Source organism: Mugil cephalus, chromosome 5 (genome assembly GCF_022458985.1).
Source record: "Mugil cephalus isolate CIBA_MC_2020 chromosome 5, CIBA_Mcephalus_1.1, whole genome shotgun sequence".
NCBI classification, from domain to species: domain Eukaryota; kingdom Metazoa; phylum Chordata; class Actinopteri; order Mugiliformes; family Mugilidae; genus Mugil; species Mugil cephalus.
In genome coordinates this window covers 15,166,831-15,184,324 of record NC_061774.1, presented here as the reverse complement: position 1 = coordinate 15,184,324, position 17,494 = coordinate 15,166,831, and the positions used below count along the sequence as shown (strand labels likewise).

The following is a 17,494-nucleotide window of genomic DNA, read 5'->3' as shown; positions in this document are numbered from 1 at the left end:
CCATAAGGAGGCTCACTCTTTATTTATTCTGGTCTTACTACAAACAACAAATCAGATCTTTTTAAACACTGTGATCTGCATGCAGGTGTGTAAATTGTCTCCATGTATGTTTGCCCTGAGTAAATATCAGATTACCGGCTCATTAGTGGGCTTTGACTCGTACGTGTCACAGCAGTTTATTTACGTTTGTGTCTGAAGTTTCAACACCCGCTTGCGAGCACCCGTTAACGGCACTTTAAACCGCTCCACCGGTGTCACCGCCTCGCTGCATCTGCAAAGCAAAGGACACTTTCAGAGAGTTGGAATCGTCGGTTCAGTGATTTCGCTCAAACGTGAGGTTGTGGGCTTCAAAGTCCAAAATCAGTGGAGTCACTGGAACTCTCATTACTCATATCTGGCATATTTCCTCTAACAGCCTCAGTGCAAGGAATGCAAACACACCTGTCAACGTAAGGGGCGGACTCTGGTGACGACAAGGTGTGCTGTCACTTGTTTTAACACAGGCCTCACACACTCGCAAAGTATCGCCGAGGGAGAGAATGCTTCGCAAGGACAGGCTCCTAGAGTTGAAGGAAAGCTTTGAGAGGATGGGAATGAAGATCTGGTGAGAAGAGGAAAAGGAAAGCGGAGGGTCAGCCATGCCGTGGAGAAGCCCTCTGGCCCTGATAAGGGATAGTCTGCGAGGTCAGAGGGCACGGGAGTCCGAGCTCCGAACCCTGGTTTCCAATCTGCCTTACGAGGGACTGGACAAGAGCAAGCAACCAAACCGCTACTTCCCGTCAAATGTCGTCAAAACGACCAAATACACCCTGCTCTTTTTTCTCCCTATGAACCTTTTTGAGCAGTTCCACCGCGTGGCTAACCTTTACTTTGTGGGCCTGGCAATTCTGAACTTTTTCCCCGTAGTGAACGCCTTCGAACCCGATGTGGCACTCATCCCCATCTGTGTCATCTTGGCTCTGACGGCCCTGAAGGACGCCTGGGAAGACTTCAGGAGGTACCAGTCGGACAAGAAGCTTAACAACACGCCATGTTACATCTACAGCAGGTAATTAGCTAGAACACAATAACGTCCTGAACACAGATGCAGTGTGTTTTGCTGTTCGTGCGTGATGGGGCGAGTGGAAGCTCTCATGGTTAAAGGCACCTCCACATCTGTGTTTGTGATTCTTATCTCCCTGCTGCGTGAGTGTGTAGATCTGTGCGATTGTGCTGTGTGTGTGTGTGTGTGTGTGTGTTTTGTCTCCTCTGCGTTCCAGCACCCCGTGGGAATTTTTGACTTAGAAAGAGAAAATGTGTGGGAGATTATTTCTCTTTGGAAGAGCCTCACACGATATCTCTCGCCACTACATTTGCTCACATTTGATGAACTCCTCATCTGGGTATTGGCGTAAGCAAAGGTGGTAAGGTTAGCGGTTAACTGTTTTTGAACAACTGGTGAAAAATAAATAACGCACAAAAGAGGATGAACGCCGTCGTCCCCGAATCTTCAGCTTCAGTTTTTGGAGTGCGGTGGAGGCGAGGATGTGGATTACCTGTGGATACGAAGTGAAACTGGAGGCTCCTTCTCCGTGATGGTGAATCCTCAACCTCTGGAAGTGTTGGTCACTTAACCAGCAGCTGCTTGCTTTCAAATTTCCCCAAAAAAAAAAAAAAAACAGTCAGCAGGGGTGTTGCAGTCTGCACTGTGTGTTTATGTACGAGCGTGTGTTTGTATGTGTGCGTGCGGAGATTGGGTCCAGGTGGCCTCAAGATGCAGCAATTCAAGCACTTCAGAGAATAAGCGAGTCCCTCCGGGCCCGTTAGTGGACACTGGTCGCCGCTGCCTCGCACAATCGTATACTGTATGCAGTAGTTTAGCCGCGGTGAGCATGTTCTTGTGGGTCTCTAATGGCTCACTGGCTGGTAAAGATGTAAAGATTAGACAAAAATCAATGGGCTGGGATCTCTTTGAAGTACACAAATGCGTCGTGAAGAAGCTCCTTTTTTTTTCTCCAGCTAGCTACCTAGCTAGCTAGTTTATGAATCTAAAAAGCTACCGGAGAACCGATTTCAACACACACGGAGCATGAGGACTCTGAAATCTGTCGTCATTTCTGTTCCCGTAAAGGCCCACGTGGAATGCAGTAAGATGACAGCAATTAAGCTCATCACACCCTCAGATGCATGTATTCATTTCCTATCATCCGTCACCTGTTTTTTTTTTGTTTGTTTTTTGTTGTTTTGTTTTGTTTTGTTTTGTTTTCACAGCCGTGAGAAATGTCTGCGTCTAAGCATGACATGCCTTATCTTTCAGGGCCGTCCTATCTCCGTATCTCCTCAGTTCACTACGACACTCAGACCTGGCAAACATGAAACAAACAAGTTGTCAATAATGATTGTGAAACGCTAAGTCGTGTTCTTGTATTATTAGACGCAGCTAGCTTTATTGTCTGCTCGACGCTGAGCAATCAAAACCAGTCACCACACCTCATCTCACTGTGTCAAAAGACATCTACCCACGGCGTGCTTGTTATTACGACTATTATAAACAAACTCATTATCTATATAAAATGTTGCCTTATCTCTTAAGACTCTCTGTGAAATGCCTTTATCACAAAGGCGATCCACATAGCTAAGTTACCTTATTACATTACTTAAAGTCCAAGTTTAAGGTTTGTGAGAGACATAAATTAAAGCTTCAAGAATTTGAGTAAATGTATTAATTGATACACTTGAGTAATCTGTGCTACAACCAGACATAACACTGACTTTTATAGGAGGTTAATGCCCCGGGCTATGGCTTAACTGCTGTCTTGCAAAAGAATAATGTCACCTTTGGACAGGGGCTGGTTTGAGGAAACAAGTTTACCCGTTGTTCCAGTCATTGTGCTAATCTCAGCTAACTGGCGCCTGGCTTCAAATTTACAGTTCAGAGCACGGGAGCGCTGTCTTTCTCCTCAAGTAACTCTAACAAGAGCTTATAAGTGCAGTCTCTTAAACCAGTCTTGTCAGACTCCTTCCTTACATTTGTGCGGGCCTCGTGATAATCTAAAGAAAGCATTCTATAAATACATAAATCCAAACAAAGTCCCCTCACTTTGTTTGGCGTGAGGTGTGGTGTTAGTAGCAGCTACCCGATCAGGTCCTACATGCAGGGCAGCATACCTGCAGCTCTCTGTCACTTGTGGTTAGCCAGCCTGACGTGCAGGTTTAAACCATCAGACTCTGGGAAGGCCACTGATTTTGGGAACAACCTCTGAGTTCATAATGTCATTCTCCTGAATGTTTCCTCATTCTAAAAATCACAAGACACAAAAAAACTTGGGCCGCTCTCCAAAAACAAACAAAACACGAAATAAAAAAACGTGCCAATGATGCCAATGGTGCAGTTAATAGATGTCACTAAAACGTGACATGATGGTGATAATCTGTATTTATGGCCCTGATTTCAGGAAGGAGAAGCAGTTTGTGGAGAGGCCGTGGAAGAATGTGCGAGTGGGGGATTTTGTAAAGGTGGTTAGCAACGAGGTCATCCCGGCGGACCTCCTTCTCCTTTACACCTCAGACCCCAATGGCGTGTGTCACATGGAGACGGCCAACCTGGACGGAGAGACCAACCTGAAGCAGAGGAGGGTTGTGTCTGGCCTCAGCGTCTCGGTAAGTCTCTTGAGATGAATCTGCAACTACTTGGTTCAGTTACTCCCTTCCGTTTCTCTTTCCTGTCCTCCTGCACACTCCGCCACTCCCTCCTCCTCCTCCTAGATCGGCTGTGACGAAATTACTAGTTGGATTGCATACCGTAAAGTCGTACATTTGGGCTGAAGTAATCTTATCAACCGTGAAACACGCGTCGAGTTGCTTCCAGAAAGTTTCCGTTCGTGTTGTGATGACGTAATGTTTCTCCACATTTGACAGAATGCAGAGTTTGATCCTGAAAGCTTCAACAGCACCGTGGTGTGTGAAAAGCCCAACAGCAACCTGAATCACTTTAAGTGTTATGTGTGAGTATCAAATACGCAGATCACATGGATTCCACAAACACTTTCTTGAAGCCCTTTCACAGCAAAACTAATAGCAACCCACTCGCTGGACTTCCTGATGCGACCAGAGGCTGTAATGGCCTGTAATCGATTTCCTCAGGCACCACACCTCTTACTGATGGTCTGCACGCGCTGTCCGGCTATATGGTCGTAAAGCAGGAGAACCGCTAATGGGGGGGTAAGCAGTAATGAATCTCTAACGAGATCTGACAGTACAAAGGTGGTTTCTCACTTTTCCCCCGCTGCAGAGAGAAACCTGATAAGGTGAAGGTGGGAGCTGGAATTGAGAGTCTGCTGCTGCGAGGCTGCACAGTGAGAAACACAGAGCATGCTGTCGGCTTTGTGGTATACGCAGGTACATTCTTCATTTTCTCGGCTGCTTCACAGCCTTAACCTTGAACTTTTGCATTCTTTCTTTTTTTTTTTTTTTTGTCTAACAACCAAGTCTTTTGAGTTGATGAGGTAATGAGTGGACAGTTTTAACTCACTTCCAACCAAATCATATGTATATATATATATACAACATTTTCTGCAGAAATACATTTTATTTACCTATTTATTACTTTCACCAACTTAGTCTACAGTCACGCGGACTGTACTCATGACCTCACAGTGCTCTATGTGCTCACAGTGACAAGTGACATAGTGATTATTAGCAGGTGTAATGTTTACGTCCCCATTGTTCATTCTAGTTTAGCTTTAACTAAGACTCATTGAATTGTCTTGATTATAAAAAGCATTGGATAAATAAAATTAATTAAAATTCAGACATTCCTCTTGTGAATCAACTAGTTTTTGAGTCATTTCTTGGAGAAAATGGTTAAAATCATGAGCATCTGTCTTGAACACTTGCATGTGTATTATAAAAAGTGGAGAAAGCCTCATAATTCCGCAGTATCGTTTTTTTTGTTTGTTTGTTTTAGCATGAATTGTTAGAGAATGAGCACATGTTGTAAGATATGATATTGATCTCCTGTCTGAATCCACTCCTTCTTTTCCAACCTCCAAGGCCGTGAAACCAAGTCCATGCTCAACAACAAGGGGCCGAGATACAAGCGCAGCAAACTGGAGCGGAAGCTGAACACGGACGTCTTCTTCTGCGTCATTCTCCTCTTCACCATGTGTCTCGTCGGAGCTGTGGGTCAGTAGCGGGTGACGACACTGAACTATCACGATTAACACGTTTCCATTTATGAGGGCGCTTTACAGTGCCAAGAAGAAACGTAGAGAAAATTCACTTTGGCCACAAGCCTAAAACCGTACCAAGTGGAAAGGGAGGAGACAGGGGAAGGTGTGGTGCCAAAAATAGCTTTCCTCCGCCGCTCCGCAGTCAGTGTGATTAATCCCGCTGTCCTCGTACATGCAGGTCACTACGTATGGCTGAAGACGCTGCCTGGCATGCCCCCGTACCTGGTCTTCGACAACGGTCACCAGAACAGCCCCAGTCTGTCCAGCTTCTACATGTTCTTCACCATGATCATCCTGCTGCAGGTGTCTGAGAGAGACTATTTATGATGGTGTTTAGATTCATTTTGAAGTCATTAAACTAATCTCCTCGACTACTTTCCTCTGGTTTTCTCCGTGGGTTACCTTTCATCTCCTCCTCTCTTTTTTTGCTCGTTCTGTGTTTTTGTCCCCATCTATTCTGAACTTATCTTTACATTTTTGCTTGTGTTATCAACACCATTTCTTCTCTGTTGTTTGTGTCCCTCTCTCTTTATCTCACCTTCCTTTCCTTTCCTTTCCTTTCCTTTCCTTTCCTTTCCTTTCCTTTCCTTTCCTTTCCTTTCCTACAGATCCTGATTCCAATCGCTCTCTACGTCTCCATCGAGCTGGTCAAGATTGGCCAGATCTACTTCATCATTAACGACATTGACCTCTATGACGAGGAGACAAACAGCCGCATGCAGTGTAAGGCTCTGAACATCACAGAGGACCTGGGGCAGATTGAATACATCTTCTCGGACAAGACGGGCACCCTCACCGAGAACAAGATGGTGTTTCGCCGATGCTCCATCATGGGCACCGAGTACCCGCACAAAGAGAACGGTAACGTCTGCAGACGAAGCACCTGTCACTGCTTTTGTCCTGACTTGGAAGTGATGTAAAACGCGGTACACAACACTGTAAGTGGAGCTCATAAGGAACAAATCGAGGACGTCTTGTTAATTAATTAATGATTACAGCCAGAATTAGTAACAGACTGAGGAGCGATGAGTCCAAACATGTCCGTCGTGACATACTGACCACTCTGTTAATGAACTGTTCTTGCTTCACGGCCACAAAACTATTAATGCCTCGTTAATTAAATATTAGTTACATTTGTTTTATGTCCAACCCCAAGTAAAATGACACATAATTGAGTAGTTATTAGGCCATATTACTTCATGATTACTTTTACATCCCGCTTTTGTGCCCCCTTAAGTTGAGAGTTACATTAATAGTTTTAAATAAAGATTCATTCAGCCTTTTACTGCCAGAGTTGTTTTAGGGATAATGGTGCGAGGCAATGAATTATTTATCTTCACATTGGCACATTCCCAGTGTTGACCAGTGGCAGTGAAGGAACTTTTTTTAATGTTTGGCATTATTTTAATTTATCGCCTACGAGCTTCAATCGTGTACAAAGACGAGCAACATCTGAAGAGAGGTTCTGAAGCTCGTGTCGGTCGTCGCCATACTCCCAATGGCTTAACTGTTAACGTTTACCACATTAATGAGTAAACGCCACACGAAACAGCTCCGTCTTGGGAAATTCACACAGTGGAAATTTCCAATAAGGTCAGAGTTTAAAGGTTGTGTGCCAGACATCCCATGTTGTAACCAGAAACTCACAAGTTCACTGAAGACAGCATAGTTTCCTGTTGGCTCAAAAGTGTGTTAAGAGGTCGAGCGTGAGTCAGATGACTCGAAAGCACATCTACGCCCTTAATTATGCACAATTTTGAGCCTTGATGTGATTTAAATTCTTGAGAATTCCCCCTCATTCGATCATTATAAAAGGGAAGACTTTAGAAAACATGTTTTTTTTTTTTTTTGTATTTAGCATCAAAACATTTATTCACATTCCGTTGTAAAGTTGGACATCTTATCATGGTGGTACATGGGAATTGATTCGCCTTCCAAGCCAGTCCCAAGTGCTCATTTTAAGAACAGTTTGAGCAGTTTTTGGCACTTCTGCATTGGCTTCAATCAAGTCAACTTTTCATCAATATTTCAGTTGATCACAAAACAGAAAATACTCCTCCCACGACGCTCACAGTGATGCTAACATAGCACATAGCGAGATAACACTCACATATTGAGATTAGAGTACTAGCTGAGAGCATATTACTGTAGTCTGTGATATTAATGTAATCTTACAACAAGATCAAGACAAAAAAAAACAACTGTTTCACGTATGCCATTGATGTTATTTTATCTTCAGATGTCATGGAGCTGTGAACCATAGTCTGATTATTATATCGCGCTTTGACTCTGATCTGTTGTTCTAACCTTTGTTTGGCATGCACTTCCTTGTCGGCTCTGCATTTCTATTTCTGTTTCCATTTTTTTGACTCAGTCACACCCAGATTCTTTACTAAAACGCATTGCATGTCCAAATGTGTTTAGAGATACATGAAGAAGAGACACTCTTAAACTCTTAACCGCTATTGTCGAGGTTGAGGATTCAGCATTTGAACCGGTGTTTGTGCATGTTTTTATACATCAGTACTGTCTTTTTGGATTGACAGCCATCCGCTTGGCTGTCCTTGATGAACCAGAGTCAGAGGACGATGTTATATTCAACCAGCGTCCCCGACCCCTACGGACAAGTTGGTCCCTGGACTCAGATGACACCAACCCTGAAGACTTACAACACCGTGGAAGCAGACGCAAGAGCAAGGTCGCAGGAAACGCTCAGAGCAACGTGGCCTTCAGCAGTCCACTGGTATGCTAATCGCTCAGTCGAATAAATAAAATAAACCAGCTATTTAATTCAGGAAGGGGGAGTTTTTTTTTGTCTTCATATAATAATCATGACTGAGGAAAATGACAGTGCGTGTTTGTGGTGAACTAGGGGTATGAGTTCTCCTTCAAATCCTGTTTAGTTTTTGAGTAACTGGCACTTTTTTTTAAGATTTAAAATACACATTGAACCGTTTCAAAGGATATTTCACAAGGACTTTCTTACCCAAACAGATTTCACATCTGAATCCAGACTTCAAACTGACGTTTGTTTACCCAAAACTGACCCATCCTAGTGTCAAAAGGCCTCTCGGTCCCAGTCCCTGCTGCAGATGGCCGAGCTGCTAGGTGTCAGTGATGAGCACATCCATTTTGGCTCAGAGTTGCCCCTGTGTCTGTGACGGGACATATGGTCATGCTGGGCACCATTTGGCACAGACCACGTATGTCCCACAAACTGTAAACGTGCACTATAGATTACTCATCGCAGTCTTGATATATAGTACAGTATCTCTGTGACTATTTTTGTCCACGGGGCAGGGAGCACAGATCTGGAGACACAGGCCGAGACAGAAAAAAAAGTCTTGCATTTATTCCAGCACAGAGCACAGAGTCCATCTTTAGCATCCCTCACGCTGCGTCTCTAACAGAGCAGAATGCTTGTATGAGCGAACGCTTCCCCCCTTCCTTCTGTCCTTCCTGCAATCTTTCCTTTAACGCAGACAGTCAGCGCTGTGCGAAAAAGTTTAAAAGCCCCAAACTTTCTCCAATCCCCTCAAGTCGAATCAGTGAAAAGCCAAAAATAAAACTAGGGGCAGTTTGTCAATAGCGAGCGTTTAATTAAAAAACTGATTAACTTCTACTCCAACAGGAAACTGAGGTGATTCCAGACAGGAAGCTGCTTCAGCAGATTAGCAGGGCAGAGAGCAACAGCAGCCGTCTGCAGACGGATCCTTACCTGGACTTTTTTCTGGCTCTAGCCATTTGCAACACGGTGGTGGTTTCCATGGCAACACCTCAGAGACAGCGGGTAAGCACTCCTTTGGTACTGCGACTGTGGATGGAAAGAAGAGATGGAGGGGCACGGTCGGGATGGGAGAGATTAGTCCCGTCTTATTTTCTTTCACCATCTGCAAACTTTTAATGAAGGAAACATTACGGTGACGTTTAATCTGAACTGTTAGCTTAAATCAGGGCTAATTTTCTTTTGTGTTTGAAGTCCCAGTTGTAAACGTTCTGAGTCTTCACTAAATTTGCCATATAATTAAGAGAGGCTTGCAGAAGCAATCGTGGAAGGCTTTATTATTTAGAGAATTTGCTGCTCCTAACTGTGCTGTTCTGAGATCCAGCAGATGGGAGAACTCTATATGTGGCTTTTCTCCCTAGAGTTGCAATTAAATTAAATGTAATTAAAGATAAATGCACGAACAACTAGTGGAACTACTGTAAATTATTGCTAAGGGAACTGGTCTATCCCCATATATGTTAAGTGGCAAGATATCTTCTTAATAACATAATATTTAATCTCGCTTTCTTTATTCGTTTTCCTTCAGGGAAGTGACTCTTCGTACTTTGGCCAGACAAATAATCCACTGGTTACGCTGTCCAGCCTGGTGAAAAACGCCGGATCTTTATACGACCGCCTTACCTCATGCACAATGATGTCCAATAAAAGACGAACCCTCTCAGAGGACTCGGCTACAGAGGACCATTTTTATCCCTCCATAAAAATGGAGGGGGTTGTGGACACCAATGGGCTCCAGGCATGTTCGCTCCACGCTCACCCCCAGAGCGACAAGCCCGCAGCCCCCTTGGATAATCTGAGCTATGAGGCGGAGAGTCCAGACGAGGCCGCCCTGGTGTACGCAGCCAAGGCATATGGCTTCACTCTGCTGGCCCGCACCCCTGACAGCGTGACGGTGAGGCTCCCCACTGGAGAGGACCTGGTGTTTGAGGTGCTGGACACCTTGGCCTTTGACTCCAACAGGAAAAGAATGTCTGTTCTGGTGCGGCATCCAATCACAAAAGAGTTTGTGCTGTACACTAAAGGTGCAGACTACTCCATCATGGAACTACTTGGTACACCATACGCAGGTATGTGTTGATGAAAGCTGCATTTATTTAATTACTTACATTCATCGTTCACTTCTGAGATCATCTGAGTCGTCTCTGAATTTAGAATAAAACTACATAAATATAAAAATACATTATTTCCAGAACACCTACGTGGCAACAAGAAGAAAATAGCAACTGATACTCAGCATCACCTTGACTGCTATGCTAAGGAGGGGCTACGCACACTGTGCATTACAAAGAAGGTATACAACCAAATATAATTATATTTACCAGCATCATTTACTTATTTGAAAGAATGCCTTTTTTTATTGTTTTTCTCCTTGTGTTGCAGGTTGTGAGTGAGAAAGCATATCAAAGCTGGTTAGAGGACAGGCAAACAGCTCTGACTGCCATAGACAACAGAGAGGAGCTCCTCATGGAGACCGCTGTTCAGCTAGAGACAAACCTCTCTCTGCTAGGTAACAGACATCAAGCCAACAGGCATCATTCACAACATTTGGAGAACATACTGTACATTATGTGCATGAATGATAACTGGCCTTGGGTTTATGTTGTTCTGCAGGGGCAACGGGTATCGAGGACCGTCTGCAGGAGGACGTCCCAGACACCATCCTGGCTCTACGGGAGGCAGGCATCCAGGTGTGGGTTCTGACCGGTGACAAGCCAGAGACGGCTGTCAACATTGGCTACGCCTGCAGGCTTCTGGAAGATGAAGACCTGGTGATTAACATGAGCTGCAAAGACAAGGTGAGGAGGAGGACGCTTTGTTCCTCAGTGATTATTTGTTGTTTTACTCTCACCAAGTGTAAACACCTTGTAGAACTGTTCAAAAATATAAAGTAAGTGTGAAGAGCTACAAATGCACAGTGGACAGTTATACAGCCTTGTGAATGCCACGTAGCCTTGGCAAAGGAGCTGACATGACAAAGCAAAACAACAACAAAAAAACTCACCTGACAAGAAGTGCTATTATTGCAAGTATTTGCGTACTTACTATTTAGGACTGGGCGTGTTTGAAGACATTCCTGTGCACAAAGTGTGACACGTTCCATCATCCAACATCCACTTTAGCTTTTGAAAAACAAGTCACTGGGCTCATCACACGTATATCTGAATATTAGAGAAACATACCAAGGAAATTAATGTTTTCAAATTCACTTGACAAAATTTAATTATAGCAAAGACATGGGGTAGTAGTAGCTACAGTAGCATCAGAAACCTTTATTGAGGGTATGCACGTGACGTCATAGTGAAGTCATGCGAAGTCTCCATGGTTACGGCCACTGAGTGGCAACACGTGACAGTTGAACATGGAGATGAGCAACATTAGTTTGAATCATGGGCTTTAATAACGTCTAAACTATAAAATTAAGTTAAAAAATGGGAAAGAGGTGTTGTGTGACTGACTGTACCAACAGATTTGAAAAGCAGTCGGAGATATATTTTTACAGATATCTATCTGCCAAAGAAAAGAGAAGTAAATGGATCGCTACATTACTATGAAACGACTGGAAGCTAGACCCCGAATCCTGGTGTTGTGGTTCATATTTAACGTCAGGTAATATTAATTTATGCGGTATTTTCTGATGAAGTCCTACCTTAAGATAAATTCAGAAATCCGTCAGATAAGTCAGATAAGCAAACAGTTAGTTAGCCAACATTGTTTCAGTTTCAACAGTAAAATAATAAACGGAATATTTACGATCTGCGATTTGCGATCACTCCTCGTCATCCTTTTAAAGTCCAGTCGGACGCTAACTTACAGTATTATATGGCTAACGCTACTTCTCAGTAAAGCTGTTAGCATTAGCATCTTTTATTTAGCTACATTTTTCATAATGAAATGACCTAAAAGTATCTTGAACTAACTGAAACTGGGGCTAGTACACTTTTCCAAATCCATAGTAGTTCGTATGGATCACTGTCGAGTCCAATATTGAAAATTAAGCACAATATTGTCCTTAATTTGATCTGATAATCCACATTTCTCGCGGCCTCGGTGTATTTACTGATACGTTGCACTGTGTTTTTGCCGTTCGTGGGGGCGTGGCCTCAGACAGCCATGACGTTAATGCATACCCTCTATTGAGCACAGGCCCTTTTAAACAGATTAAGGCAAGATACAGTTAATATTTCAGACATCAGACGGCTTGTCACAGAGGGCAGGACAGTAATTTCGGAGAAGTTGTGTGTTTTCCGTGTAGTAAGTTTGGCAGGCTTCACTCGTGAATCCCCTCCAATTTAAATGGCTGAACCCTTTTGACCACTTTTACATTTCAGCTAAAGGTCGAACCCTCACTATCCATCTGAGGAAGATAAGGTGTCAGGTGAGGGCCTTGCTTCTCTGAGGTCATTAAAGATCTGGTAGCACAGGAATGAACCCTTCATAACAACCTGGCCATGTCTAATCATCCCTGGCCTCAAATAGACCAAAATGACCTGTCGGCTCTAAGTCAGATACATGTGGAAGTCTCTGAAACAGGGGCTGCTGTGCTCCCCTTAGATGGGCTAGTCACTGATGATGAATGGAGTGTGATACCCCCAACACAATAACTATTGCTTTCATATCTAATTACCAGTCTAAAATTCTACCCTCAGAGGAAATACCCTTCCACTCATAATCCAGGACGGAGCCATATTAGTAATCAACCATATTTTACAACCGTAACTCGATGACCGCCTGAGAGATGCCCTCCCACAGCCATCAGCCTACCAAGCAAAATGAAATTCAGCCACTATTAGACAGATGGAATAAAAATAGAACGCAGCCTTTTCTTCGTCTTGTCAGTTTCTTTTTGGCAACATGTGATGAGTCTGATAGGAGCAGAGCCTGGTAACTGATCAGACATCATGTACCAGACTCTACGGCAGCGCGAGGTGTTTCTTTTACCAGCACACACTGTAATCTGTACCCTGGTCCAGAATAATAGCCCCTGAGTGTTACTTCCATCAATAACCTTTTTATTAACTTGCTATTTTCACTCGTAATTGATTATACTCTTGGTTGTTTTTGGATCAGTCAATTAATTGTTTGTTAATTGGTGAAAACGCCCAATCAACTGTTTCTGAAAGCCAAAACTATGATCTTTGGGATGTTTACTTTTTCTAACCAACTTTCCAGAATATGACAGACAAAGGAAAGCAGAACGTTATCACTTCTGAGAGGCTACAACAAGCCAGATTTATGGAAATGATCATCTGCTAATAGTAATAATGTTACAAGTAGGAGAATAAGACCTTGTTTTTGTTTTTTTACAGATCATGTGCACATCCATACTGGACTGCACTCTGGAAGAGGTGAGGAGGTACAGCGCAGACCCTCGTAACGTGGACACAACTCCAGACATCTCTCTGGTGATCGATGGCCGCACCCTGACCATGGCCATGTCGGCAGACCTGCAGGACCGCTTTGTGGACCTGGCGAAGCGCTGCCGCTCGGTGCTCTGCTGTAGAGTGACACCCTTACAGAAGAGCGGAGTGGTGAAACTGGTCAGGGAGAAGCTCAAGGTCATGACACTCGCTGTTGGTAAGAAGATTGTCATCGCTCAGTTCAATACGCATTTATCCACATCTTTTAAACCTTGTCAGGATTAGAAGGAATGGTATAAGAACACCAAATCACAAATCAGGTGTGTTGCACTTAGATTACAGAGTCGACATTAATTATATTTTGTAAAGCTGGTTATTGAAATAGTATAATTCTTAGTTCTACACTTGCTTTGCAGAGCGCTATAGTGAGTTTATCTGTCCGGCCTGCAACTTTACTGCTCATTCTCACTGCTCCCATAGTGTCATTTTTTGGCCACGTCAGGCAGCTGTTTTCTGCTGTTATAAAAAGCTCTAAACCTCCTGCCTGCTCAGCAGAGACACAGTTAGCAACAACCCTTGAACACAGTTGAGCATTTGTCGGCTACGGAATAAGATATTAGGTAGAGTAGAGGCCAGACACAAGGCAAAAAGACAGTTACTAAATGCAAAGGATATGTGTAGTGGATTTAATTTGCACTAAAATACAAAATAAATACTCGAGGGGCCTTGTTAAGTTGTTGTGCCTGGGACTGAAAATCACTCTGTGGTTTCAGGTGATGGTGCAAATGATGTGAACATGATCCAAGCAGCTGATATCGGCATTGGGATTTCTGGTCAGGAAGGGATGCAGGTTGGAACTTTTTTTTTAAATTTTTTTTTTATTCTGCTCCTGCTCTCACAGCTTCAAACAAATCATGACTTCTTTTTGCCGTCTGCAGGCCGTCATGGCAAGCGACTTCGCCATATCTCGCTTCAAACACCTGAAGAAACTCCTCCTGGTCCACGGACACTGGTGCTACACTCGACTGGCAAACATGATCATTTATTTCTTCTACAAGAACGCAGTGAGTCCCGTATCTGTGTTAGAGTCCGAATCCACCGTCTGCGTCGATTTCCGATGTAATCATCTGTGGTTTCACGTGTCCCTCAGGCCTACGTGAACCTGCTGTTCTGGTATCAGTTCTTCTGCGGATTCTCTGGCACGTCCATGATCGACTACTGGCTCCTGATCTTCTTCAACCTTTTCTTCACCTCTGTCCCGCCCATCATGTTTGGGATCATGGACAAAGATGTTTCTGCTGAGGTGCTGCTGGGTGTCCCTGACTTGTACAAGACCGGACAAGGCAAAGGGGTGAGTCTGACAGAGAGAATCAAACCAGTAGCTACAAGTTTGTAGAGTTGTGTCTTCAGTTAAATGAACAATCTGATTAATGTGTGTATTTAAACGTGTGCTTGTTTGTTTAGGAATACAGGTTTTCTACTTTCTGGGCTTCCATGCTCGATGCCTTCTATCAGAGCCTGGTGTGCTTCTTTATTCCATATTGGGTAAGAGACACATTTAACCAGTCCGGCTACAATCACATCTTAATCATTTGCAGTGCTACTTGTTAACTGCTTTGTTGACAAGCACGTTTTATTTCCCCTCAGACTTATCAGGGTTCAGACATTGACATGTTCACCTTTGGAACTCCTTTAAACACAATTGCTTTGTTCACCATCCTGCTGCATCTGTCCATAGAGGTCAAATCCTGGGTGAGTTCAGTTAGTTTTGGCTGCAACACAAGAATTTGTTCGGGCTACAGGGTTGTTAACAGCTGCTTTTTGTGACTGCTTTGTAGACAAGAGTACACTGGCTGATCATACTGGGCAGTGTGGCGTTGTTCTTCATCGTGACGCTTGCCTACAGCGCCACCTGCGTTACGTGTAACCCTCCATCCAACCCGTACTGGGTCATGCAGAGACAGATGGCTGATCCCATATTCTACCTCGTCTGCATCCTCTCCACTGTGGTGGCTCTGCTTCCCAGGTACTATAGGTGTTTTCCCGCCTGCATGTGTCTCTCAAACAACCTAATGGAAGACAGCAAATTTTCATGTCTTCTTGCTTTTATTTTTTGACGTACTCTTTTGCTTATTTGCCTGCTCATATCTCTTATATCAGGGGTCTTCAACGTTTCTTTTTAGGCCAAACTGATGAAGAGTTTAATTAGGGACCCCCTATCTACTATATGTGTTCTATATTAAACGCGGCCTAGTGCTAAGCCTAACCCTAAACTGTGGGGAACCAGACTGGTTCAGCATGGGGGGGGGCCTATTGTGTACAGGAAGCTTAGATTGACAGGTCTCAGCTATTGTGGCCCTGTGTGACACGGTGGGCTGTGGAGACAGCTCCTGTATCGCCAAATAAGTGAAGGGCTAAAATATATTGGAGTCATGTTCATGTGTATTTCAAAAAATACATTTATGGGGAGAATTTAAAAAAAAAAATAAAATAAATAAATAATGTCTAACCAACCAAAAAGTGTTGTTGCAGAGGGGGAATGGGAGATGCCCGGAAAATCAGAAACAACAAACAAGAAAAAATGTTGTAAAGCAGCATACTAAACTGCTTTGTGGAATTTAAAAAATAAATAGATAAATAAATAAATAATGTCTAACCAACCAAAGATTTTGCGACCCCCCCTCCTGCAGTACCACCACGGAGCCCCTAGGGGTTGCGGATCCTTGTAGAAGACCTATGTCTTATATGTATTGTACGTTAAGTGGTGTTGCAGAGGGGGAATGGGAGATGCCCGGAAAAGCAGAAACCACAAACAAGAAAAAATGTTGTAAAGCAGCATACTGAACTGCTTTGTGGAAAGTAAGAATCATAGGTACCAGAGGTCAGACTTTTGTTTGGTTTGGAAATCAGAGCTCTCCAAAACAAAAATAAAATATTCCCTTCACAACACTACAAAAACAAGAAACAAATATTTGAGCAATTGTTTTAGCTAATTAACAATGAATCAGCATCAAAACAGATTACTGTCCAAAATCTAAGTAAATAAATAAAAGTCAGAGCAGTCTTTAAAACTCAACACCGGAGGATTTTTTTTTTTTGTATTTAGTTTAGTTATATTATTGCAGTGGTTCCCAGTAAGAAATCCGAGGAGTCACAAGGTGATTAAAGGGATCAGATGATGTTACTTTTCCTCGAACGTTACCCTTTCTCTTATCGTCTAAAAATAACCTCTGATTAGGGAGCCCATGCAGATATTGCTCAAAGACCGTCAGAGACTCATTCTAGTCTACCTCGTAATTAAATTTTCTATAAATTACACTAGTGGAAATCACCATCTGCTATGAACTGTGAAGTTGTTTCATATATATTCGGGGCTAATTTATAATTAAATAATGTTAGTTGTGAAGGTCAGGAGCGACTGCGCCATGGTTCCGTCTTCCTCCCGGTTGCTGATGCGTCGAAAAGAGCTGATATTTAGAGGGAATGCTCTGATTTACATCAAAGGGCCGCATATTTTTCACTGGCCTACTTTCTCACCACCACACTCTCTCCCCCAGGTACGTGTTTCACGTGCTGAAGAACTCTATCGCCCCCTCCCCGATCTTACAAGCCAGGCTTCTGGACCGGATGGAGCCTTCCACGAGAGACGAGTGGATCAAGGAGTGGAGGAGCCTCAGGGGCGGGGGCCACGTCCGGCGCTCCCGGCTGTCCACCCCACCCTCTCCCACCCTGGACGCCACTGTGGAAAATTATCCCGGGTGTTTCACCGCGGACGACGTGGGGGACGATCCCACACTGAACGTCATCAGTGTGAAATCTCAGGGGCCTGTGCACACATGACAAACGGAGGCGACGTGAAGGGGGCACAAAGAGCACTATGATGATTATTTATTCAGAACATTGTAAATATCTGAGCTGGCTCATGATCCCAGTATAATGTTTCATTTTGGAAAGGCAATAAGGGTGAATCGCTGGAGATTATTTTGCAATAAACTACTCAACAAAAGCACATAGGCCCTCTTCTCCTTCCTCTCCTCATAACAAAGTAACACATAAGCCTGTTACTTTCATGATGGGTTTTCTGCACACAGTGGTAACCCAATTACTCATGCCACCCACCCCTCCAAAAAGTGGCTCTT

General features: G+C 43.6%; 1 protein-coding gene across 2 annotated transcripts; it reads left to right on the top strand.

Moving 5' to 3' along the window:
- The first annotated feature begins 469 nt into the window (after positions 1 to 469).
- atp10b (ATPase phospholipid transporting 10B) lies at positions 470 to 17,361 on the top strand. Of its 2 annotated transcripts, XM_047585562.1 has the most exons (21): positions 470 to 1,048; positions 3,435 to 3,639; positions 3,898 to 3,983; positions 4,271 to 4,377; positions 5,032 to 5,163; positions 5,389 to 5,513; positions 5,819 to 6,071; positions 7,757 to 7,953; positions 8,842 to 9,000; positions 9,524 to 10,064; positions 10,188 to 10,288; positions 10,378 to 10,504; positions 10,609 to 10,793; positions 13,305 to 13,572; positions 14,129 to 14,205; positions 14,294 to 14,419; positions 14,506 to 14,706; positions 14,820 to 14,900; positions 15,003 to 15,107; positions 15,194 to 15,381; positions 16,913 to 17,361. In XM_047585562.1, the coding sequence occupies exons 1-21, from the start codon at positions 639 to 641 to the stop codon at positions 17,193 to 17,195; spliced, it is 3,957 nt and encodes a 1,318-aa protein (XP_047441518.1). In that variant the 5' UTR covers positions 470 to 638; the 3' UTR covers positions 17,196 to 17,361. The 2 variants fall into 2 exon arrangements, with proteins under 2 accessions (XP_047441518.1, XP_047441519.1); XM_047585563.1 differs by lacking the exons at positions 470 to 1,048; positions 3,435 to 3,639; positions 3,898 to 3,983 and adding an exon at positions 3,990 to 4,200.
- Positions 17,362 to 17,494: the final 133 nt, after the last annotated feature.